This window comes from Acipenser ruthenus, chromosome 35, assembly GCF_902713425.1.
Source record: "Acipenser ruthenus chromosome 35, fAciRut3.2 maternal haplotype, whole genome shotgun sequence".
Taxonomy (NCBI): Eukaryota; Metazoa; Chordata; class Actinopteri; order Acipenseriformes; family Acipenseridae; genus Acipenser; species Acipenser ruthenus.
In genome coordinates, this window is record NC_081223.1 from 5,083,003 (window position 1) to 5,108,803 (window position 25,801).

At 42.1% G+C, this 25,801-nt stretch overlaps 3 protein-coding genes and 1 non-coding gene across 6 annotated transcripts; 2 read left to right on the forward strand and 2 right to left on the reverse strand.

Annotated features, from left to right (window-relative positions):
• Positions 1–3,093: 3,093 nt before the first annotated feature.
• LOC131705314 (histone H2B 3-like) lies at positions 3,094–10,779 on the reverse strand. 3 transcript variants are annotated; one of them, XR_009310302.1, is made up of 3 exons: positions 7,110–7,857; positions 4,537–5,456; positions 3,094–4,048 (listed from the first exon to the last, which is right to left on the reverse strand). XR_009310302.1 is itself a non-coding variant. In XM_059007742.1 (3 exons), the coding sequence occupies exon 1, from the start codon at positions 10,740–10,742 to the stop codon at positions 10,365–10,367; it is 378 nt and encodes a 125-aa protein (XP_058863725.1). In that variant the 5' UTR covers positions 10,743–10,779; the 3' UTR covers positions 3,094–4,048; positions 5,136–5,456; positions 10,242–10,364. The 3 variants fall into 3 exon arrangements, 2 of the variants coding, with proteins under 2 accessions (XP_058863725.1, XP_058863724.1); XM_059007742.1 differs by lacking the exon at positions 7,110–7,857 and adding an exon at positions 10,242–10,779 and having other exon boundaries at positions 5,136–5,456; XM_059007741.1 differs by lacking the exon at positions 7,110–7,857 and adding an exon at positions 10,242–10,372 and having other exon boundaries at positions 5,136–5,456.
• trnam-cau (transfer RNA methionine (anticodon CAU)) lies at positions 9,034–9,105 on the forward strand. Its single transcript has one exon. It is a non-coding gene; the product is annotated as a tRNA-Met (tRNA).
• Positions 10,780–13,145: 2,366 nt separating the features above from the next.
• LOC131705323 (histone H1-like) lies at positions 13,146–13,853 on the forward strand. The gene has a single exon (XM_059007754.1). It carries the CDS (start codon positions 13,209–13,211, stop codon positions 13,824–13,826), a length of 618 nt encoding a protein of 205 aa, XP_058863737.1. The 5' UTR covers positions 13,146–13,208; the 3' UTR covers positions 13,827–13,853.
• Positions 13,854–14,890: 1,037 nt separating this feature from the next.
• Positions 14,891–15,382, reverse strand: LOC131705325 (histone H3-like). The gene has a single exon (XM_059007756.1). The coding sequence runs from the start codon at positions 15,352–15,354 to the stop codon at positions 14,944–14,946; it is 411 nt and encodes a 136-aa protein (XP_058863739.1). The 5' UTR covers positions 15,355–15,382; the 3' UTR covers positions 14,891–14,943.
• Positions 15,383–25,801: the final 10,419 nt, after the last annotated feature.

Consider the following 25,801-nt stretch of genomic DNA (forward strand, 5'->3'; position numbering starts at 1 on the left):
AGGAAACAGATCTGGGCACTTTGTGTTAGTGCCAGTAGAGAAACAGCAGCTAAATGTGCTCAGATTCACTGGGGTTTGGCCTTAAGTCTATCATCTGTAATTCACAATGTGTTCCTCTTGAAGGTTTAACGTTGTACCCACACACTACCCAGACTTGCTTTTCAAAGGACTCACCCAACTCCCCCTCTCCTTTGAGTCCATCACTGTCCAGTTCAGCATCAATGTCGCCTGAATCCTCTGCCTCTGGAACAGGGAATAGAGAGCTTCATGAAGCAATGAAGGATTCCCTCGACTGCAGTGCACAGCTTCATAGGACACTCAACACAGGGAGGCAGAGAGTTCCCCATTACATTGCAATGCAGAGCTGTGAGGTTTAACCAGGAGATTTCTGGATATACAGTAGCCCTTGATGTTATGCATGATTAGTGATGATTAGTCAGGTTGAGTTTCTAAACAAATTATGTGGTCTGTGCTTTTTTGTCATTGCTTAACTTAAATCCTGCAAATAAGAAACTTTCTTTCTTTCTTTCTTTCTTTCTTTCTTTCTTTCTTTCCTTACCCAGCGCTCTCCTGTTCTCCAGTGCTCCTTCCTGCTCCTCTGAGTCTTCCAAAGTGTTGCTGAGATCTGTAAACACAGGCTGTGGTTACATTTTTAATGAGAGCAGCCCTGTGTTGTATCCAGTGCTATGAAAGGAATGACAGCATGGAATGGAGAATGCAAACGGACTGATTAAGATTTTTAGGTCTATATGTTTCAAGGATATGTATATTTTGTGAAAAAGGTAAATCAAACTGAATGAACATTTTAAAATCTCAGTGTATTTTATACACACCCTGCAATGGTTAATTGAAGAGATGAGCAGGAGGCAAGAGCGACTCGAAGGGAAATTTCAAATGCAAACCTTGATTTGTGTTTTCCCCCCAATATATTTAAATATTTACAGTTGATGACTGTTTCATTTCTAATAAGTTCTTATAAATGATAAGAAACGACGAGTTGATTTGGCTATTCACGTGGATAAGCCACAGCTGCATTTTACAGTACCAGGGAATCCTTCTGGTCTGAAGCAGCCTCTTAATAAGGGGCCCCCATGGTGGGAGGTGGTTGATGCAACACATGGGAGTTTTCAAGCTCTCTAAATGCTGTGTCTTATTCTAGTGGAGTACAGGCTCATCAAATCAATCCCCAAGACAAGTAGACAAACCTCTGTGTTGAGAATATAGGATTGAGTTCTGGAAGAATGGATCTTACCCAGTTCTCTCTTGCTGGCCTGGTAATCATCATCTCCCAGCTCTTCAGAGTCCTCAAGGAGGCTCCTTGCATCTGCACACAGAGGAAATGGAGGGGGGAAATCATTCTTTTAAATGGCAATGTACAAATTAAGAACAAAGAAGGATATTCTTATGGTAAGTTGATTATTCAATAGTGCAGCATTGAGGAAAAGCCTGCCTTCTCCACTATGTTATCTCATGGAAGACTGTCTGCTATCTCCCTACCCTTCTGTTATTCTGATGAAAGTCAGTCAATGCCATCTCTTCCCCCATTTATTTTAGGTTGAAGGCATTCAATGCAATCCCTCCCTCCCTCCCCATGTTACTCAGGAGAAAGGCAGTCTTACCAGCCCCTGACAGAAGCAATGCTGTCAGGACAGAGAGGAGAATGGCTCTTGTAGTCCAGGCTTTCATCTTGACAAGGTGCTGATGCTGCTTTTCCACTCTTCAGCTGCTCTGGTCCCTCCACCCTGCTCTGTTTTATACCCTCTCCCAGGCAAATGCACTCCTTCACCACTAAACCCTCATCAAGGACCCTTTCTTTCTCTACACTGTGATACTGTGTGATGCCCTCCTCTTCCAAATTTCCATACTTCACTTGAAAACTATTTCCTCTATACCCTATGATCCAAATCTATTGACACAGTGTCAGTGATCTCCATTGTTCTCTTAACACAGTTGAGGATCAGTGCTGGGATCAGCAGGTGCAGACAGGTGGCCCCATATACAGTATTAAAGGCAATAGAATGATTAGTTATCAGTCATGCAAAATGAAGCATTCTCTGGAATTTCATTTCTACAGTACAGTACTGCAAACACTCAGCTCACAAACATGTTCATTATACCAGGTGTTGTGGTTGAGCTGCTTCTTTCATTAGCAAATCAGTCAGCTGCTGTACGGTGTGGAGTGCATGTTTCTTATTGAAACATTTCACAATTGTATTACTAAGTCTCTTTTTAGAAGGAAAAATGTAGGATTGAAATACCCAGTGGGTATGAGAGAAAGACCTTGGTGTTGTGATAGACTCATTTCTACCAGCAACGGGGAAGCAATCATAAAGGTGAAGACTAATCCCAGGGCTTAAAATTAACCCAAACTAATACCTCAAGCATAGCACTGACACCAGGGCCAGAGGACACTGCTGGAAATTAAGTGTGGATAGCCATAGGACAGAGGGTAGGAGACACCTTCTCACAGAGTGTGGTGAGGGGATGGAATGGATTACCAAGTCATGTTGCTAGGGCTGGGATCCTTTAAGACCCTACTTAACAGTTTTGAGATCAATCAGCTGCTGCACTGATGGGCCGGATGTCCTCCCTGGTTCTGTGTTCTGAATTCTGGATCTCCAGTGTGCTGGCATTGATTGGTAACTCCTCTCCAGAGTCAGTTGTTTTCCTTGTACACTCAACCAACCCTAAATATGCTGAGAGAACAGTTGAGGGAACTAAATCTATTCAGTCTGGAACAAAAAAAAAAGACTAGAGGAGACTAAAGGTTTTAAAAAGTTGAAGTTAACTGTAGTCACTCTTTCAAGCACAGCAGAGACAAGTACTAGAGAGAGAGGGGAGTATTCAACACATCGGGAGCAGAAATCACCTTGTTAAGAAGCAATGGTATGCAGCCCATTAAAGTGCTAAAAGCTCTCTGGTGCACCCTGCTGGAAACAGTATTGATTTTACACTTCAAGCTGCCCGCATGATAACTGTGGTATACTGTGCTGCGTCTTGAGGTACCGCAGATTCACCATGGTATCAGGGAAGATTCCACACAAAACACTGCAAGAGGCTGAGCAGTGCAGGAGGAAAAAGAGAAACTTGTACTCATAATAACAATCTATTTAATATATTACTAATGTGATGTAACACAATCAGAATGCTCAACAACATGATGAACACAGATTTTGGTGAGTTTTTGATCTGAACAAATTGTGATTAGGGGTGACCAGATTTATCAAGCCACTTCTGTTTTCAGTTAATATTTCTGTATTTAGTCAAATGCACTCCTGTTGTTTAGTTGTCCCCAAGTGTCTGCATTTCTGAGAATGTTCTCTAGTCCTGTAAGAGTCTGCAACTGACTTCACTTCTTCACACTAAGTGCAGGGATAGGATTACACACCTATGTGAATGTTATGGTGTCTTTTAAGGTGTCCTAACTGGTTGAATCTCTTCCCACAAACAGCACAGTGATAAGGTTTCTCTCCTGTGTGAATGCGCTGGTGGATTTTAAGGTTTCCTAAATTACTTAATCTCTTCCCACACTCAGTACAGTGATAAGGTTTCTCTCTTATGTGAATGTGCTGGTGTGAATGAAGATTTCCTAACTGTGTGAAACTCTTATCACTGGTCTGTATGTGGGAAGGTTTCTCTCCTGTGTGAATGCGCTGGTGTCTTTTAAGCAGTGATATATGATTGAAACTCTTCCCACAATCAGCCCAGGAAAACGTAGTCCCTCCTGTGGGATTTCCCTTGTGAGTTTCAGGAGCGTCTAATTGACAGGAACTCTTCCCACCTTCAATAGAATGAGGCAAGGTCTTCAAGTTGCCCTGGGTTTCAGAATTGTTAAAACACACAGAATGTGCCGTCTCTGTACTCTCCACAGTAAGTGGGTGACTGTCCTGTAAAGAAGGGATTTTAACTGAGTGAGTTCTCAATGTCTTCACATACTCTTCTTGGGGTGTCGTTTCTCTGTGTTTCTTGCACTGTGGTTTGCCTCTAGAAGAGTTTTTGCACTGGGGTGATAGAGTGGAGTCGTGTTCTCCTTCATCTACTTTAGAAGCTAAAGAAAGAAAGAGAAGAGAGACAAAGGTTATTGTACAGAATTCTTCCACATGCACTGTTCTGAACACAAGCGAATGAGCAGTTCAGTGATTGGTTGCTTGAGATGAGGCGGATTCATTTACCAGTTAGTGTCCCGCAAGTTTCAGTCACAGCAATTTATCTAATATATATTTATTTTTTTTGATAATAATTAATATAGAAATTCCATTTGCAATCCCACGCACTGCACCGTGTCTTTTTATTCTAGCTGTATTGAAGACACACGACATGCAGAACTATGTAGGGCTGGAGGGGTTTGGATTTTCCACAACTCATTTTTTTATAAATCAAACTTTCTTGTGTAAAATATCTGTAGAGCAAAGATCCGGTAAAACTACAATGCCCAGAATCCCCTCCCAGCTGAAACTGATTCACTGGTCTGCTGTACAGAACACCTCCACACACGTACTTACTGTACTGTGACAATAATAACACAGCAATGCTTACTGTGAGACACACAAAAGTGAAATGTGGTGTTGCGAGCAAACATTACAGTCCTCAGGATAGTTGCCATGAGATGAGCTTTTAAAAATGAAATAAAATAAGACTAATTTTGGCGATCCTGCTGCATACATTCTCCACAGGAACTCTCTACTGAAATGTTTCTTCTGGTGACGCTGAGGAACCCGACTGGATTTGGCATCACCCAGTGATGGGACACGTGATCCCTGCAGCTCTGTAAAGCTGTGGGAGCAGCACAACTGCAAACAGTCTACCAGGAATGAGGGAAGGCAAAGATCTAACACAGGGGTGTCCATCCAGACACAGGAGTATCACTTTATATAACTGAGTCTGTTCAATGTGGAGCGGAATGGCCTCCAGGACCGTGATTGGACACCGCTGATCTAACAGCATTCTAAAGAGGCGTGGCAGCGGCTGCACATCTAGCAGGTGCCTCAGAAGCAAGCACAGTGATGTCCTTGTTGACATAGTGGCTGGGCAGCTCCCCTTGGTTAAAATATGAATCTCAAGCACACTGCTGGTGTTCAGTACCAGGTTCTGCAGGATGAACAGGCAGCTCAATGCTGCTTGTTTTGTAGGATTACCTCTAAATCCCAGTTCACATTCAGATAGAGAGTCATCACACAGGTTGGATCCCAGCTTGTTGTTCTCCTCAAGTGTACAGACATGATTTTCATGGGGAAGTTCCTCTGCGATGGGGACACATTCCTGCTCTATGAATTCCTCTTTAATAGGAACACATTCCTGTTGAGGGACCTCTTCATCTTTAACACATGCCAGCTCTGTAACCTGCATTAGACTTGCACACCACTCCTGCTCAAAGGACTCCTCTTGTGTGTAAGCTGCTTCTATCTTTGGCCACTCCTGTGCTTCAGATTCAGGGATAGCGTGGCTCTCTTTGGGATCTGTGGGAAACAAAACTGTATACAATTAGATCTCTTACTTACTAGCTATGTTTGTTGGTTGCTTTGATCAGGGATTTAAAGTTACTGTTCCTCAGTTATTTCGTATAGGGGTGAGCCGGTATAATAGTTTGGTGGTTTAGGTACATGATGGTATTGATACCATTCCTGTTATTCTACATTGCAATTATCGGTTAACGCTGTGTTTGTGTTCCTATGAACAAAGTGAAGGAAAAGGCATTTTCATATGAACATTATTATTCTACGTCCTGTACAAAACAAGCCTCAGTGCTGCTGGGCTTTCTCACCTCCTGTAGCCTCACACTGGAGCATTGCATCCACTTCTACCTCCCTGTCAATCACCATCATGACTGCCGTTCTGCCTTTGCATTGTTCTAATGCAAACATCCATTTCTCTACTGCAAACATGCTTAGAAACCAAGCCAGGAGACTTGCAGTCTTAGCAAAGTGTCTGAGGAATGTCTTTTTGTTACCTGATCCTGTATTGTGAGAACGGTTTTGAAGGAAACGGTCAACGCAGAATACAAGTTTCAATGTGTCAAATACAATGAGCAGACAAGCGACTGCAGCAGGATAGCCTGCTTATTCTCAAAGCAGTTTCATTTAAACATGTGATTTACACAACTCAAACTTTTTAAAGTGCAGCCATATGTTTTTTGTACAAACTCCACCTGTGTAATAATCATTAGCAACAACACTGGAAGCTTACTTGTGCAATGCCACGTGACCTGTAGATATAAATCAAATAACATCCCTTGTAGTATTAAAATACATTTGTAATGGTGTGGCTCTCCCTATTGTATGTATCCTGTGCAAACTCATCTCTGCTCTTAAATAATAACCTGGATTAGTAAATGTTTATAAGCAATATGAGCGACCGTTTCCTAATTCTGCTTACCATCAGCTGAACAAAGTACTTTATTTAGAGACTTTATTTAGAGACCGTACTGTGTTGTATTTACTTCCTCCAACTTCAAACCTTAATTGAACTTGTGGAACCACTCGGGTCCAAAATCTTACAGTGGATTGGTGCAGGCAGGGTGCTGCTGCCGCCCCTTTATTGACACAGTGAGGTCTGGAAAGATCGTGTAAATGTGTGTGTGTGGAACAAGAAGGAAACAGCACTAAAGCAAAAGAACGAGCAGCGAATGAGCCGCGACTGTACCAAAGACAAACTCAACAGCACTGGAGCGGAATACAATGAAACCATTTATCTAACAATAGATTTGCAGTCAAACAGTTCAATCAAACACTGAAACCCCATGTGCTGCTGCCTGTATGTTGATATTAAATCACAAATCATTATTCTAACCCTCTGCAATATGGTCTGTGACTGTCTCAGTGGGACTCTATACAAGACATCACTTTACCAGAAGGATACCATTGAAGCCTTCTAAATTAGACTGGTTAAGATTTACCAATCTAGTACTTTCTAGAATACTTATTTAAATATATAAAATAATACAATGCCTCGATTTGACTCTTTATAACCAATATCAGGACAGAGCTGCGTTTATTATAATCAAACACTTTAAAACGTGTCTTAAGAGAAATTCTAACCAAGATCTTTCCAATAGAAGGTGGTTTAAGGTGTTTGATTGACCAAGCAATACCACACAATAACATCAATCTTACCTTGAAATATTAAAGGTTGTTTAATGTCTGCATCTGCAGCGTTTATACACCCTCGCACAGCTTTCAGCTCGTTCTCTGATATTTCCAATCTCAGCTTCAGACTTTCATTCTCTTTCTCCTTTTTGTTCCATTTCCACTCTGAATTCAGTGAATTTGCTGCCGGCAACTTTAGTAATCGCGCACAAGACGGTGTGTAGAGCCGCTTTCACTGCGTGCTCGATGGTAGAGGCGAGCTCGTCTTGAAAGAGCGACACGGACACACTGACGCGTCCATCTTCACTGGTTTGAGTTTCAGACTGGAGTAGCGGAATCCTCTTTTCATATTATTTACTAATATTTATTTTTAACTGTAGCCTTCCCATTCAAATATATTCATCACTGCTTCTGGTGTGATAAAGAAAGAACACAAACAACATGCTTTGCAAGGAGTAACTTTACTTTGGTCTTTCAGAATCGCGCAGAGCTCTGCTGGAGCTTCAACGCGTTTGTTTCTCAGTAAATCATCTCATTGAAAAGCTCGACTTGTCTGTAGCTGCGACTGACGCGCTCCGCTCTGTGTGTGAAATTCAACACAGAAAAGGGATGCTTTCCTTTTCACGGAACTCCGTGCAGGTAATAAACAAACACAAAAATCACTAATTATTAGAAAACATTTCATCCCAGCCTAAATATTTTAAACAGCAGGAGACAGCGTGTTGTAAAATCATCACTGACTGCAACCACCTCTCCACACATGAACAAAACAAACCTCTCTATTTCCTGCACTGAAATGAAAGCGTCACTAGCAGAAGGCGGGCCTGGTTGGACCCATCGCTTATTATTGGCTGTATAAACACTCTATCCCCAGCATGTGAGCCTGATTGGCTGTAGAAACACTCTATCCCCAGCATGTGAGCCTGATTGGCTGTAGAAACACTCTATCCCCAGCATGTGAGCCTGATTGGCTGGCCTCCCTGTCGGAGGCGGTTATGAAACTGGATGCCAGAGTTCGCCATGTTGGCTCTTTCAGCGCTGTGTTCAATGCGATGCATTCAGGCGCGTTAAGTAAGTGAGCCGCTCAGAAAGCACACGGAGCTGAATTTAAATGACTTAACGCTCTGCTACAGGAGAGCGCTGAGCGACTTTTAAAAATGGAGAATAATAATGATTTGCTTGTTAGTGTTTGTGAGGTGATGGTTGATGAAATGGCCCCGTGTGAAGTTACTGTCCCCTGCTGGACCTCGCTGAGTTCGGCGCTCTGTTTGGACTGAACCTCATATCTGGCTGTGTTTAATACCGACAATACCGACGTTAATAATGAACATTATGAATAATATTAATACTACAAGCCTAATAATAATACATTAATAACTATAAAACAGCTCCACATTTAAAAAGAAAAATGAAATTAAATGATACAAATTCTAAAACAACCATTTTTACATTATTGTCTACATGCATCATCTCAAATAATTACAATGTCATTTATCAGACCCTTCGGCGTTGTCTTTTGAAGAATTAAACCTGCCAGACCGAACGCAGGCTAACATTCAATCAATCTATCTATTAATCATATATATTTTATATAGCACCCCATATGCGCTTCACAAAATCTACTTAAAAACAACAAAATATCTAATTGTAAGGCTGGTCGAACAAAATAAGTCTTCAGTGTAATTTTAAACAAAGAGCGCTTTCCACGATTTAAGATACTTTAGAGACAGAATATTGGAATTGGCAGCTGAAACTGGGGGATAAAACTGCCTGTGATCAAAGTGGGCAGAAAAGTTGCATACTCTGCATACCGTATTTGGGAGAAAAGAAAACTGATCATCCCTGATTTGTAACGTTTCCATGGTTCGGCCCGGCCACTGCCGTGTGACTGGTTAAAACGATGAGTTCAGTTTTTTTCTGTTGCTTGGTAATTCAGTCATGAGGCAGCTGTAGCAGAGTGGCGCAGCGGAAGCGTGCTGGGCCCATAACCCAGAGGTCGATGGATCGAAACCATCCTCTGCTAGCTTGTGTTTCTTTTGTTAGCAAAGTAGTTTTTCTAAAATATTAACTGAAGGCAATTAATTAATATTACATTTCGCTATCAAGGATAATATAATGCACAAGGATACTTGTCTTTCATAAGAGCTGAAATAAATTATAGCGCTGAGATTATATATGTTACTAGCGCAAATTTCAAATTGATCAATGCTAATGTTAAAACAATTTAAGAACACTTTAAATAGGCCTTGACTAATATAAAAAATATAGTAATGTGATTTGCACTACGCAGGACTAGATGAACTTAAATAAAAACATTACATTTGAAAATAACTTGTGCTTATCCCCACTTACAAGGAAGAGTGGCATCCGTTTCTTTATTAATGAACCAAAGATAAAGACGTTACAAATGAGAGAAGAGTGCCATCTAGTGGAGAAAGAAAAAGCACAATGGCAATAGACAAGTTCTGCAGTATAGCCTATGGGAGTTCTGTTACAGGCGAATCTCTCCATCTCCATATTGATCCAGGTCCATTTCGTTGTTCGAGGTGATCTTGGTGCAAACAGAACGAAGATCACGTGTCGTGTCATTGAGATCTCTCTATCTCACTTAAACAGACGGCTGCGTTTCTCAAGATGCTCCAGCAAGCGCTGCTGCTTGCAAATGGAGAGCATGTAAACAAACTGGACAACTAACATTATCAAGCACGTTATTTTTTTTAATCAAGGTTTATATACACACAGAGTTGGGCAGTGTATTTCACTGGATTAATAAAAAACAAACATAATATATGAATGTTAACACTGAAATTCAAACTGGCCTCGGTTCTACTCTCGATTTAGAACAATGCACAACCAAACCTTTGAATTGCAAAGTACAACAGAATGCATGCCAGTGGAGGCAGCGATATACATGAAATAAATGAGATACCAACAAAAGCAGTGTTCAATAATTAAGAACGCTTATTATAACTCAAATGTAATGTTTCTTGTAATATTCGCAGTTTTGTCGAAACAATCCATATTTAATTTTTCCCGCCGAAATTAAACAGATTCGAATCGATTTTTACAAGAAAAATAAAATTCATAAAACCCGATAAACATTTAGTTTATGAAACTAAAACTACATGTATTCCCAAATAAATACGTAAGCCTCCTTACCTTAAACATTTCCATTTTAAAATGTGCAGAGAACTGAAATGAGAATTGTACTCTTTTTGCGGTATTTGGGTGGCTCTCAGAAGAGCCTTTGTGTTGTAAAGACGGAGCGGGGGCGGTCTCGGTTTACTTGGAGCTGGTGTACTTGGTGACGGCCTTGGTGCCCTCAGACACGGCGTGCTTGGCCAGCTCTCCGGGCAGCAGGAGGCGCACGGCTGTCTGGATCTCCCGGGAAGTGATGGTGGAGCGCTTGTTGTAGTGAGCCAGGCGGGACGACTCGCCGGCGATGCGCTCGAAAATGTCGTTGACGAACGAGTTCATGATGCCCATCGCCTTGGAAGAGATGCCGGTGTCGGGGTGGACCTGCTTCAGCACTTTGTACACGTAGATCGCGTAGCTCTCCTTCCTGGTCTTTCTGCACTTCTTCCCTCCCTTAGGCTGGGTCTTGGCAACAGCCTTCTTGGAGCCTTTCTTCGGCGCGGGTGCAGCTTTCGGTTCTGGCATTTTCCTTCTCTGATGCTTTTTGAAAGATGAATGAGTAACCAGCCCCCAGAGCCCCAGTATTTATACAGCCTGTATGCAAATTATTACTAAACAACCCTTTAGAGTGAGAAATTTGACCTGGTAACCTAGCAACGCTCCCGAGTGACGGAGTACTTCGATGTGATTGGTTGTTCACTGGAAACGCAACAGAGGGGGTGGTGACTTTGCCGCGAGCTGAGATCTTTTTTTTTCTTTCTCTCGAGTTCAGGTTTGAATTCGGCGCCTTTTTTCTTGATCGGTTAGTTTAGGTCTTTTGTTTTTCATTTATTAAATACATGAAGAACTCAGTATACAGCAATACTGAAATCCACACCCGATGCGTCTTAAATATAGAAATATAAATAATCAAATCCACGTCACTTTCTGTGCTCATTAAACACGTTAAATGTAGAAACACACGATCAATGCTGATGCTCTTTGATTTCTTCCTCATCCCAGAGTCCCGATTGTTTCACAGCAGCTTGAATGGCGAAACTTCAACTCAAATTCAGAAAAGACGACATCGTGGAGCTCAAAGCTGAATCAGGATCTGCTGCTTTTAATTTATTATACTGATTACAAAATGTACTGAAAATAAAATTAGATAAGACTTTTTTTTTTTTTTTTTTTTTTTTTAAGTGTTTTATTTCTTATCTGACTTTAATTCTGTACGGAATCGGATAAAACCGAGCTCGTATTTTCTCATTATTACTGAAAATGTTCACTTTTTAAAATACAATTCCATTCAATTAATTGATTTTTATTGATTTATTAACTGAAATGCTTATTTTAATTTAATTTTTTTCTGGATTTGTGTAAAGAGTTAAAAATCCAACACTTAAGTTTCAGCCTAAAATACTCTCGTTACACAGCGTGAAATAGCCATTTTAAAACAACAAAGAAAACACTGGGGAGATAACAGTATAAAACATTTTGAAAAATGTGATTTTATTCTTTTGAAGATTTTAGTGGTGTACTAAAATTTAGCTTGTTTCAGAATTGAAAACTCTTTAAATGAAAAGGTGGGCGGCTCTTAAAAGAGCCTTTGTGTTCGTGTCCTTGTGTCCAAATCTTTAACCCCCGAATCCGTACAGAGTGCGACCCTGGCGCTTCAGAGCGTACACCACATCCATAGCGGTGACGGTCTTTCTCTTGGCGTGCTCAGTGTAGGTGACGGCATCCCGGATCACATTCTCCAGGAACACCTTCAACACCCCGCGGGTCTCTTCATAGATCAGCCCGGAAATTCGTTTCACTCCTCCGCGGCGAGCCAGGCGGCGGATAGCAGGCTTGGTGATGCCCTGGATGTTATCACGAAGCACTTTGCGATGCCGCTTGGCGCCTCCTTTCCCGAGTCCTTTACCACCTTTACCTCTTCCAGACATGCTGTAGATCCGTATTATGAAAATAATACAATACTTGAAACGAGGGCTGAGGCTCTAATACATACACGCAGACCGGACCTGATTGAAAAAGAAGCCAGCAAAGAAGAGCGCGCACACATTAGACCCGCCCACCACTGAGCCGTGTCTGTGAGCGCGTGTTAACCACCAAACTGCTGACTCGCATTCCCTGCATAGTGTTGCTGATTAACAACGCGAATGTGAATGAATTTATGGAAATGTCCTTTAACCTGATTCCAAATAAGTTTTTACACATTGTTTTCCAACATAATGGTTATGTATTTCTGCAGGCAAACACACAGTGGAAAAATAACCTTTTTTCCTCACCAGGAGGCAGAGGTGGCATTGCCTATGAAATACACTACTAATGAAATATTTAAACTACTCAGAGAATGCTGTGCTGATGCCAGGGTAATTACATTGTTGCAACAAGTGTGGGTCAGGGGTGAAGAGAAATACAATTCAACAAAGTAATTCTCCCAATCGATTACAAGGGGATGATCCGGCAGAACGTGATGCAGTGTATTAACCGCACCGCACATAAAGGTGATTAAATGTCCAGTTTTACAAACTTCACGCTTCAAACTTAAGTTGTGTTTGCCTAGCTTTCTCGTTTGTGAAACCAATCATACAGTTACTTTAAATAATACAATTGTCATCTTATATTCAAAAAAATCTAGCGAAGTACAGAGCGAGCAGTTTGGTTTCGCTGGAGGATAGTGCAGTTTTGGTCACCTCAATTAAAGATGCAGTAAAGGTCCTGGTTAAAGAATACGTTATATTGTAAACACAAGCCTTCTGCTTTGATACCCCCGGTTGTTTGTGTACATTTGTTCCAATTTCATTATCAAATTGTATATTTTGTGCTGCGTGAAAACACAAGACAGGACGTTTTCATAATGAATCTGTTGCCTGCGGGTCAGTTGAGTCTACACGGTTCTCATCGTGTGGATAAGTTCCGCTCTCCGCCTTCCTGCTCACATTCTGTGACACACAGAACAGTTTAGTATTAAGTTTGAGTTTTCTCCGTGTTGAAATATTAGAAATGGCAGAAACTGCTCCAGCACCAGCCGCTCCTGCTCCGGCTAAAGCTCTCAAGAAAAAGACCGCGGCAAAGCCCAAGAAATCGGGTCCCAGCGTGTCGGAGCTCATCGTCAAGGCTGTGTCTGCCTCCAAGGAGCGCAGCGGGCTGTCTGTGGCGGCGCTCAAGAAGATCCTGCAGGCCGGCGGCTATGATGTGGAGAAGAACAACTCCCTCGTCAATAGAGCCCTCAAGAGCCTGGTGACCAAGGAGACCCTGCTACAGACCAAGGGCACCGGCGCCTCGGGCTCCTTCAAGCTCAACAAAAAAGCAGCTGAAGCCAAGGAGAAGGCGGCCAAGAAGAAGGCAGCTCCAAAGAAACCAGCGGCAAAGAAAGCGGTTGTCAAGAAAACAACGAAAAAGGTTTCGGCAAAGAAAGCAGCGACACCCAAGAAGACTCCTACGAAAGCGAAGAAACCGAAAGCTGTAAAGAAGGCGCCCAAGAGCCCGAAGAAAGCGGCTGCCAAGCCTAAAAAGGTCGTAAAGAAGAGCCCGAAGAAAGCGAAGACAGCGCCTAAACCTAAAAAGGCGACCAAGGCAGCTAAACCCGCAGCGAAGAAGGCGGCTCCTAAAAAGAAGTGATCAGTTAAAGCGACGATGCGACATTGAACCCAAAGGCTCTTTTCAGAGCCAAAACATCTTTCTAAAAGAGCAGGTTGTCCTTGTAAACACAGGGCGATGTGTGGAATGTGCTGCCGTGGAACGTGTTCCGCTTTCTCGGTGGAACAGCCCGCTCTCCTCGGCGAGCAGTCCAAGACGGTGAAACATGGCGCCGCCCCGCAGGTACAGCTGTGGACAAAGGTGTTGCATTATCTCGAATTCTATGATTGAAACACCTTTAAAATAATTAATAACCTCATTTACATCTTTTATTTGACATGTAATCAAATAAACTACGAAATGATGTCGTAAAAGTCTATCAAAAGCCATAATGCAGTTGTACAGTATTTCGTGTTAGATTTGGAAACGTCACATTGTTCAATTCTTTTATTTTTATTATTATTTCTTAGCAGACGCCCTTAACCAGGGCGACTTACAATTAAAATTATCACATTGTGCACATTTTACATTAGATCAATGACAACTGTATCTGCAATACTGGAAAACTACAATAAACAGACTCGATTTACGATGGTCTGTACTGTACAGCGAGATTGTTTTTATGTATTTGACTCAATTTTATTAATGTTGCTATTTTACATATTATATAAATACTGGTTTGAACTTGTCGACTGAAAAAAAACATCACCAAGCACAAACCCCATCATCCCCACATCGCTGTCAGCCAAGATGCTAGAACAGATACAGAACAAACTGATTCTGAGAAAAGACTCGAAGCTGTTCCTGTTACACACCGAACAAGCTGAGCGAGTCCGAGCCGGTTCACCTCCCGAAATTCCGCCGATAATAAACGAGGCATTTTTTTTATATCTGATATCAGATTTTTATTTTGGCCTAAAATGTAGCCTCTCTTTCCATCTATAGATTTGATGGTTTAAAAGAAACACAACGTTGGGAAGGAAAAGCGAAAAACGCTCTTAATATAATGTTAACATGTTCCAATTGCGAAACTTACACATATAACACTTACCGTGTAAACTACAGCTGTTTATTTAAAATTGGAATATAACACTTTCAGAGAAGTGGGTGGCTCTTAGAAGAGCCTTTGAGTTTCGCTGTATTTTAAGGGTTTTGCAGTTTAAGCGCGTTCTCCTCGGATTCGGCGGGCCAGCTGGATGTCTTTGGGCATGATGGTGACTCTCTTGGCGTGAATGGCACACAGGTTGGTGTCCTCAAAGAGCCCGACCAGGTAAGCCTCGCTAGCCTCCTGCAGCACCATTACAGCGGAGCTCTGGAAGCGCAGGTCGGTCTTGAAATCCTGAGCGATTTCTCGGACGAGCCGCTGGAAGGGCAGTTTGCGGATCAACAACTCGGTGGATTTCTGATAGCGGCGGATTTCCCTCAGAGCCACAGTGCCAGGTCTGTAACGGTGAGGTTTCTTCACGCCGCCGGTAGCGGGGGCGCTCTTTCGAGCAGCCTTGGTAGCAAGCTGTTTCCTGGGCGCCTTTCCACCGGTGGACTTACGCGCAGTCTGCTTAGTTCTTGCCATTTTCAAACTCTACTACACAGTATTTAAAAAAAAAAAAACCTGTAAATGGCACAAGCAGCCGATAACAGAGACTATATAGGAACTGAGCTACTCTGATAGGCTATGAGATCTGAAGGGCGGGTCTCTGTTCCTCATTGGCTATATTCCAGACTCTCAATGATTGATTGGAACATTTGAATTCTGCGCGCGCGCATTCTGTTAAGCAGTTATTGTTTCGGAGCTGTTGGCGCCTTTTTTTAAATAAATACAGTATAGTCACTCAGGACAACATTGCTTATCCCCAGTATAAGAAATGCATTCCATTCAGATTAAGCAGTCTGGGTTCAAAATTGTAACGGAGAAACGCTCAACAATAGGCAAGCAATACTTATTTATGGCGAGAGAAAATACATAAACCAAGCATGTACCATTAACACTAAAGAAAATAGACCAATTCAAAAACTATAATCAGACTGAAAACAAACAAACAAAAAACAAAACACGGAAAATACATATCCCCGCAATAAAACACAAACACGGGAGGAGGTGGATTTCCAACTGGAAGCATGTTTCAAGGTAGCTCGATCGAAAACAAAGTAAAGCAGTCAATTGATATTGTATCAGATTGTCTCTTTGTAAAGAACGTGGCATTAATGTGGGAACGTGAGCTACACGCGCTGAGGCGAGGCGTGTGTTTGATATCGCTCCAAACAGACATGGCAGCGCTGCACTGCCACACACAAATACAAACTAACTATTTATTGCTTCAATTCTCACCAGTCGGTATTTTTCAGACAATAAAAATAAACCGATTCGATGCGCTTTTATAGAAAAGTGGGTGGCTCTTAAAAGAGCCTTTGGGGGTTTATAAGATGTAAAAGCCCCGTCCGAGTGATTTATTTCTTGGCTGGCTTCTCGGTTTTCTTGGGCAGCAGCACGGCCTGGATGTTGGGCAGCACTCCGCCCTGAGCGATGGTGACGCCTCCCATCAGCTTGTTGAGCTCCTCGTCGTTGCGGACAGCGAGCTGCAGGTGACGCGGGATGATTCTGGTTTTCTTGTTGTCCCGGGCGGCGTTCCCGGCCAGCTCCAGGATTTCAGCAGTCAGGTACTCGAGCACAGCGGCCAGATAGACCGGGGCTCCAGCGCCCACACGCTGGGCATAGTTTCCCTTCCGCAGTAGCCTGTGAACACGACCGACTGGGAACTGCAGTCCTGCCCTGGAGGAGCGAGTCTTTGCTTTAGCACGGGCTTTACCGCCAGTCTTTCCTCTTCCAGACATCTTCACTGTAGTTCAGAATATCACAACAATAAATGCGCGGCCGCTCTCCTGCTATTATACACACCGGCTCATTCGTGATTGGACAGAACGGTGCAATACTAGTTAGAATGTTAAAAGACGTCATAGTGGATGAGGGCGTGCAGAATCTTATTGCATGCCTCTGATTGGTGGTATCATTCCCTGCCCGCTGTTTCTGGTTTTTCGCTGTTCTGCTGCGGTTTGTCTTGTTTCCTCTTGGCGCGCATTTTTAAATTGGAAGACAGCTGTAACAAAATGTAACCGTTTAGAAGTGTTTAAAACCACACTGCCCTACAGTCGTGTTCGAGTTGTTATAATTCCTAGGTTTTAGTTTACAGTTTAGAGTTCTGGGCACTTCAGTTAACTAGAAAGTCGATATTGTTGACTGTCCAGTTTGTTTACATTGTGTAAAGGCAGTTATATCTTCAATGATACCAATTTAAATTATATGTTCCAATAATTTATTTACATTATAAAACCGTTTGATTAAAACATTCCCCCCCCAAAGTACAAATAACCGAAATATCGCTGTAGATGTTTAGATCACCGTGCCTGTTTTAACTCGAGTATCCTCGGGATGAGGTTCAGTAACACAGGCTCAGATTTTTGCCCACATGAAAACATTCATAGACATCCTATCTATGGTTTCATTGAGATTATACAATGGCACGGAATAATACAAAATGAATATTTACACGTTGTCTGCAGGATTGGAACCTGCGCGGTGAGACTCCAATGGATTCCCAGTCCATCGTCTTACCCACTCGGCCTCGACCCCCGCTGTATAATCCCGCGCATCTGAGCAGCGCATTCCCCCGGTGACAGGCAGCCTCCTGTTAGGAGAGCTGGAAGGGGTTTCCAGTGAACACACCGCTAGTTCTGCGGGATCAGCAGTTTGTTAATATTAAAGTGAAGCAGCGGTGTTTTTGCTTAAGACTGTTCAAGTTTCGAACAATACCTTTCCCTAGTTTACATCAACATACTACCTTAATTAAATTAGCTCGTTAATACATTATCCGTACTTTATTAATGCAGACTTTATTTAAACAAAATAACTCCCAAAACGCATATTATACATACACACGTCATTGGAATTCAGAGTTTACGCAGATACATATATAAACAACATACATAAATATATAACTAACACCCTAACCCAAAGAGCATCTCCTGAGGTTGTAGAAAGTGAATGATTAGTAAACGGATTTAAACTCGTGCTTGATATTGTGGGTGGCTCTGAAAAGAGCCTTTGTGTTCAAATGCAGCCGATGAATATCCTTAACCTCCGAATCCGTACAGAGTGCGACCCTGGCGCTTCAGAGCGTACACCACATCCATAGCGGTGACGGTCTTTCTCTTGGCGTGCTCAGTGTAGGTGACGGCATCCCGGATCACATTCTCCAGGAAAACCTTCAACACCCCGCGGGTCTCTTCATAGATCAGCCCGGAGATTCGCTTCACTCCTCCGCGGCGAGCCAGGCGGCGGATAGCGGGCTTGGTGATGCCCTGGATGTTATCACGGAGCACTTTGCGATGCCGCTTGGCGCCTCCTTTCCCGAGTCCTTTACCACCTTTGCCTCTTCCAGACATATTGTAGATCCGTATTATAAAAATAACACAATACTTGAAACGAGGGCTGAGGTTCTATTACATACACGCAGACCGGACCTGATTGAAAAAGAAGCCAGCAAAGAAGAGCGCGCACACATTAGACCCGCCCACCACTGAGCCGTGTCTGTGAGCGCGTGTTAACCACCAAACTGCTGACTCGCATTCCCTGCACAGTGTTGCTGATTAAAGAACATTTCAATAAATGCATCTACATTCGCGTTGTTAACCTGATTCCAAATAAGTTGTTTCACATTGTTTTCTTAGATAATGGTTATGCATTTCCCTGCGTATTGCAGTTGTATTTCTGCATTTCTGCAGAGGCAAACACATGTTTACACACACACACACTCATGGGTTTCTTTTACACCGGTGTTGTTGGAGTCGATGCGCTGTAAGTATTATTATTATTATTATTATTATTATTATTATTATTATTATTATTATTATTTATTTATTTATTTATTTATTTATTTATTTATTTATTTATTTCTTAGCAGACGCCCTTATCCAGGGCGACTTACAGTCATAAACAAAATACAGTCACTCTAATAAGCACATGTACTGCCCTAAGTCACGAGTAAATCCTTTACCAGCTTTGGAAAAACGAAACTGTGCGTTCACATCTGTCCATGCAGAATGTTTATGCTGTTCTATGTTGTTAAAGTAAATAAATGCTGTTGTATACAAGAGTATACAAACAACACGAAACTACAATCACGTGACACACTTGCAGAAATTCAATGATAAGCAATGTGATGACGTGCAGTTGCGTATCATGACCACAAGGTGTCAGTAATAGATTTTATAGTAACCCCGCGAACACAGTGATGTTTCAGAACGTTATGAGAATGTTATTCGAAAGTCAGGATAACATTAAGTCATGTTTGGGCCATCTGCGGTCCAAATAATTCATGTTTTTATTTTAAGTGTGGGAGCCCTCACTCCCTAAGTTTTATTTTATTCTATTATGTATTGATGTATTCATGTATTTGTTTTATCTCATCTTATGTTAACCCCCTATGTACTGTACCACATTTTGCATGCATTATTGAGTGTATTTTGTTTGTTATCATTAAAACCTAATAAAAATGTGATAAAAAATAAATAACTATCTCTTTTTTTTACAGACGAAGAAGGCAGTATCTCAATTAAATATGTTAATATGCAACACGACGAAGGCATTGTGATCCACAATAAACCAGCTTCATTGAAATATAGTCCATTTGGGTTACACTTGGACAAACCATGAAGATTCCTAAAATCTGAGGTTTTATAGAAATGGAAGCTGAATCTACCAAGGTAGATTTCCATGAGATTCAATTAGAAGCCAAGGGCAGCAGTGCAGAAGCACGTGCTGAAGTCAGTGCTTTGGGAGCTTCTGCAATGGTCCGAGGCGAGCTGGCAAGTGCCTCTGCATCAGTAGGCCCTGTAGGTGTGAAGTTTGGGCTGGTAGTTGACACAGGGGCTTCTATGGGAGTGGAGGGAATTGAGGCAAAGGTCTTGGGAACTGGGTTCTCGATTGGTCCAAAAACGAGCATAAGTGTGCTTGGAAGTGAAGCGTCATGCTCAGCCATGTAACCAGTAGGAATGAAAAGCACCCTCATTATGACAGTGAACCCTTAGACAGGTGTCCTCCTTGCACTGACTGGGGTTAGTCAGTGTGTGATTGTTTGTTGCCAGAATGGATTATTAGTTTAGTTTAGTTATCTACAAGCTTCTGTTTGTTTTTCAATATATCTTTATGTTGGAGTGAAACATTGACAATGGCAGTGCTGAATAAATAAGCACTTCATACAAATTGTTATTTGACTCAATTTAAGCCTGGCTTCTATTATCTTGCTGTATACATTTGAAAGTATTTAACTACAAAATATAGAAAAAAGCATATACTGAATATATTTTATACTATTAACACTGATAATTTTTTTTTCTCTGAGTTTGTATGGTGTAGCACTTTTTTCTATATCATAGCAAACTGTATTACAAGTATATACTGTATACAGTATATATTGTATTTGAGTTTATTTTTATTGTATAATATACAGTATATATTGTACTTGAGTTTATTTTTATTGTATAATATACAGTATATATTGTACTTGAGTTTATTTTTATTGTATAGCATACAGTATATTGTATTTGAGTTTATTTTTATTGTATAGTATACAGTATATATTGTATTAGAGTTTGTTTTTAATTGTATAGTCTATTTTACTGTATATTTATGATGCAGGTATTCCCTCTCAGGGTAATTTATCCTGGAGTGTGGTCGCTTTAATACTGAAGTTCCTGACAGGTGGATTCTGTCCATTACCATTCCCAACAGAATACCCTGGACAGCCATGTTGAGGCCTTTTCCACACAAGTAATGTTTTGGTGCCCTCTGGTGAGCTTTCCTTGTACTTGTAAATGTGTGTATAGGATTACTATCAGCAAAAAACAAAACAACAACAAAAAACAACAACCTTAAATAATATTAGAAAATGAAAGATGGAATAAAGTGATAATCTTGCCCCATTACAGAAAAATAATGAAAGAATATAAACAAACAAACAAGGTTTATTCATCTTGTTGATTTTCAATTTCTTCTAACTGGGCTCCTTATTGCACTCATTCTGTGATCTTTTTACAGTATCTGTAAATACCTCTGGTTTGTGCTAAAGCTGAAAAAAATCCATCACAGTGCTGGATTTTCTGGTTTTCAGCCAGGTGGATAAGCTACTATAGTCATATTCTTACAGCCAAGGACAGGTGTCCTGGTAGGGTTAAAGCTAGCCTGCACACACAAGTAAAGTAGAGTTGATGAAATCGTACTTAATAATAACAAGAGCAAAGTCTTCTGTTGAGATTAGTTTGGAATCCAAAGCGTATAAAGGTTCACTTCATTACTGCACTGAGTGTGGAATTGCTTTGTCCAAATCAGATCTCATTATATTGATGAGTTTCTCGAAAGCACTTCATTATTTCACTGTATGCTCTGTTCTCTGCTAATTTTCCACAGTTAAATCCTGAATCCCTGCTTCCCTTCATGTGTCAAATAATTGCTGTGTCTTGTTGTTTTCTGTGTGTCTTCCTACAAATATTCAGCAATTGAATTCTCTTCCAAAGTAATAATAGAAATGCAGTTTATTGATTACAAGCCTATTATTATTATTATTATTATTATTATTATTATTATTATTATTATTATTATTATTATTATTATTATTATTATTATTATTATTATTGAATGATGTATATGTTGAATAATAATATTTTAAACTAATGTTATTTGTGTGTCATATTTATTGGTATTACTTTGAATGTATTGTTTGTGGTGTGTGTGCTCTTTAGGCAGCAAGGTGTTTGCAATGCTGTAAACAAACAGTGTACTATTTTTCACCGTGTTTATTGTCTGCTTATACTCGCCAACCGCGGCTTCGGCCCTGCGTCCCCCCCGGTACACGCTCTGCGCTGACCAGGTGTGTGTGTTGACCACGCGGTTAGGGTCGGCACATAGCGTAGCGGCCTCCCTGGTGCTGCGGTACCGCGGCGCACGCATAGCCCGTGATGTTATTATCTCGGGGCACAGGTGCTTAATATAAGCGACACATGGTGCCCAGCGCCTCAGTGGTAGTGCACAACAACGCTGCACGATACGCGGTGCACTTAGTGCCCTCAGTACTCGGAGTGTGCAGTGCTCGGATCACACAGAACACATGTGCACGCGTGCTGATACCTCTACCACTCTAGTGTGATTACACACGGTACACAGTTCACGTAGATACGGTGCCTGGGATGCACAGTGCAAGCAGTGCATGTGGTGCACGTTGCGCTAATTGTGTAGGCACAGGTCAACCTAGCATATAGCTCACAGTGCTGCGCAGTACCCAGTGTAAACAGGGTACTCGGCACAAGGTGTACAAGGTTAATATCCTTGCTGCAACAATAGTGGTTGTATACACTATGCTAACACTTGCCAGTGTTCGTCGCAGTGCAAGCAGTGCCTCAGTGCTAATGCACAAGGCCAGGCCTATGTCGGGGTCTCATCCCTGTATGGACATTATGGATCTCAAGGCCAAGATGACCCAGGTCCTGGAGCTCTTCCCCTGTCCAGGTCCCGCAGCCCCAGTCGCCATACCCCCCCCCCCTCTTCCTTTGGAGTGCAGGAGGGGTGGGCAGGGTCATCTCAGCTGGTACAGGAGGACACGCTGTCTATAGCGGCCTCAGGTGACGGGGCTTCTTTCTCCTCGGAGATGCAAGTGGGTGAGACCCTTGCCGAGGAAGAGCCTGGTTCTGAGAGTGTCTCAGAAGCCAGTACCACCCCGCTGTCCAGCTCCATTTTGGCACTCGTGGGACGTGCTGCAGCTTTCCTGCAGCTCCCCTGGACGCCAGCATCAGAACCACGCTGGTCCGTTTTCTGGACGCAGGTGCTGGCTTCCCGCCCCCAGAGGTTCCCGGCCTTCCCAGATTTTTTGGAGGAGGCACACTCCTCCTGGGACCACCCGGCCGCGGGACTCAGTGTGCTGAAGCAGGCCGCATCGCTCGCCTCCTGGTAGACTCCACCATTGCAGCCTTGGTTAAGGCCCCGCCAGTGGGTGGTCTTATTAAAGACCCGGCGTGCCCGAACCCCCAATGCAGGGTGACGGAGACACATTTGAAGCGAGCCTACGCAGCAGAAGCGCAGGCAACTCACTTGGCTAATACAGCTAGTGTGCTGACCACGTATTTAGATGGTGTATTGCGTGAAGCCCCACTCCCCGGGCCTGTGGCCACGGAGCTGCGCCTCCTGTCCAGCACACGGCTGCAAGTCTCCGGTCTCCAAGGGCAAGCCCTTGGCTGGAGCCTGGCTAGCTTAGTGGTGGCTCGTAGGCAGCTATGGCTGTCTCAAGCCAGGGTCCCTGATGTGGATAAGGCTGCGCTGCTTGATGCGCTGATATCCCCAGGTCATACGTTTGGGACAGCAGTGGAGGAGATTTTGCAAAGATCTCACCAGGAACGCGAGACATCCAGTCAGGTGGCCGCATTGCTCCCTCCCCTTGCCTCTGCATGGGGTAGGTCGAGCCGCTGGTGAGCTCCCCAGACTCGGACTGTCACACGAACAGTCCCAGTCCCCACAGCTCCACTGGGTGACCTAAGGCATCGCCCTCAGGGCACACCAGCAGGTAACCGAACGCAGGTCGTGGTCAGTCCACAAACCAGCGTCATAGAAGATTTAGGCCAGCACCCTAAATACTCACTCAAAATTGCCAAGCCGCCTGGGGCAAATTCTATTTCCTCTCGGCCACAAAGGTCCTTGTCCTTCCCAAACCCAAGGTGGCGTAGTCGACAAAATCTCTTGGTATCATACAGGTTACCGTGGACACCCTACCCGTGACACATACATGTAAACTACACCACAGTGAGCAGCTCCTTCCTCCAGACACAGACCACACTGGAGTGTTTAGATTACTGGGTGTGAGGAGCCTTGTGTTAACAACGGAAGAACTGGACTGACTTGGGAGCTCACTGCTGCTGCCTATTTCAATTGTTTTATTACTGTGTTACAGTATGGGGCAGCAGTAGTGCTCTGGCTCCCTCTTGTGGTCAGTGTGAGTGATGGCAGTGTGTGCAGCTTGGCAGGGCACTGATGCCTGTTTCCAGAGAGGGATTCAATCAAACACTAAATTCACAGTTTAATAGAAGAGTGGATTAGTTCTATTTGTATATGTGTTCTAAGCGCTGCACTTGTGTTTCAATAAGTGTCACAGACAGTTCTATGAGATCTGAGCTGTGAACACAGGTGGGACTTGATAGGGTTGGATGACTCACAGTACAGTTAGATTATCCTTCCAGTAGTTTTATGTTTAGCCTCTCAGTGCTTTCCTGCTCTCTAGGAGGGGCATTAGAAATCTGCCTGTTCAGAATGAACTGGCCCATAAGTGTTGAGACATGTGTGCCAGGGAGCTGCTGCACACATAAGGAATGAAGGAGACCAGGTGGGTAACAAGGATGACACAGGAGGCAAGACAATAAAGAATAAACTGACTTTAATAACGCTGATGTGCTGATCCTGAATAAAAAATAAAAATTCATTCAGGGACTTCTGAGTTCCTCATTTAAAAATGTGTCTGAAATTGAGATAACATCATTTTTATTATTATAAGTTATAATCCAAGTTAGAAAAAGAAGACTAAAACACCCAATCTTCCATCTATTTGAGGTGCACACCATGTTAATATATGGGGCATTCAATACCAACTCAACCAGTGCAGATTTTACTAGAATAAATTACCTGGGGTTTTTCTGACATGCTGAGTGCAGAAACTATGGTTGTTATTTTTTTTTTATTTCTCCTTCGACCTATGACCTTGCAAGGGTCAACAAAAAATGATAAATTATGTTGTAATCAAACTGCCATGTTTCTTCAATTTTGCATTGTCCGGAGTTAGATCTAGACAAACAAGTGACAGAGTTTGCTTCCAGTGGCACTAGCTTGGAGCTGAGGAGTTATCAACTTGCTTATGGGACTTGGAGTTTTTTGTTATCATGACATATTTGAGTGAATACTGCTCAGTTCTCCCGAGTAATCCAGGCTGATTCAAATTCAGGATGCTCTCTAATTAAGTATGACCCCATTTTTGGGGGGTTTTGCCTGTGGGCTTCTCACCCTGGATTGTAAATCAAGGTGTTTCTTCACCTCTTTAAATGCTGGTGATGCCCATCGCCTGGGCCTAACTACTGTTCTCAGCTGTTGACAGGACTTGGAGACGACATTGTAGTTTCTGGAAAAATTAGCAATAAACAAATTTCATTTTGACATTTTCTTTGACAAAGCATTTCAACTATTGAATGACACCTCTCCATGCATCTGACATTTTAATATTGCTTAATCCTGTCCAATAAAATGTGGAATATTTGAAGTAGTGTCCGATACATTCAGCAAAACTTTTAAGGTTCCAAGTCAGGTCTACATCAACAATTATACAATTCTTAAGACAATTTGTTAATTCGTAATATTTTACCTCATGGTTTGACTTTTATCTTTCAAAATTTGAGTTAAGAAAAAGTTAACAAAAACAAAGACCATTTCAATGTGTTAAAATATTTGTCCTTAATTGCAACCATATAGTAAAACCACTTATATTTCTTTTTGACTTTCTTCTTCTCTCCTCAAGCTGCCATCTGTTCCAAATGTTGGATTTGTTGCTTTTTCTTTTTAAGGAACACCAGTAAGTTTTCATGGCAGCTAGAAAATAGAAAAACATATTTACATATCCATGTACCATTTTACTGTACATATATAGGCTGATATACTGATAATACATTGAATCTCAATGTCTTTGAAATCACGTAATTCCACAGCAATGTCTATTTATCAAACTGAAAAATAATGTAATTTTTTATGTTTTAACAAACTCGAACACACACACACATGGGAAAAGGGCAGGATGGATTGAGTTCATATCATTTACTTATGTTAAAAGTTTCATGTTAAATGTTAAAATAAAATGTAATTTTTTTTCTAGTTGGAGCAAGTGTGAGAATATTATTCGAAATATGTGGGGAAATAGCGCCCCCTTTCAAGCTGTAGGTAGAAA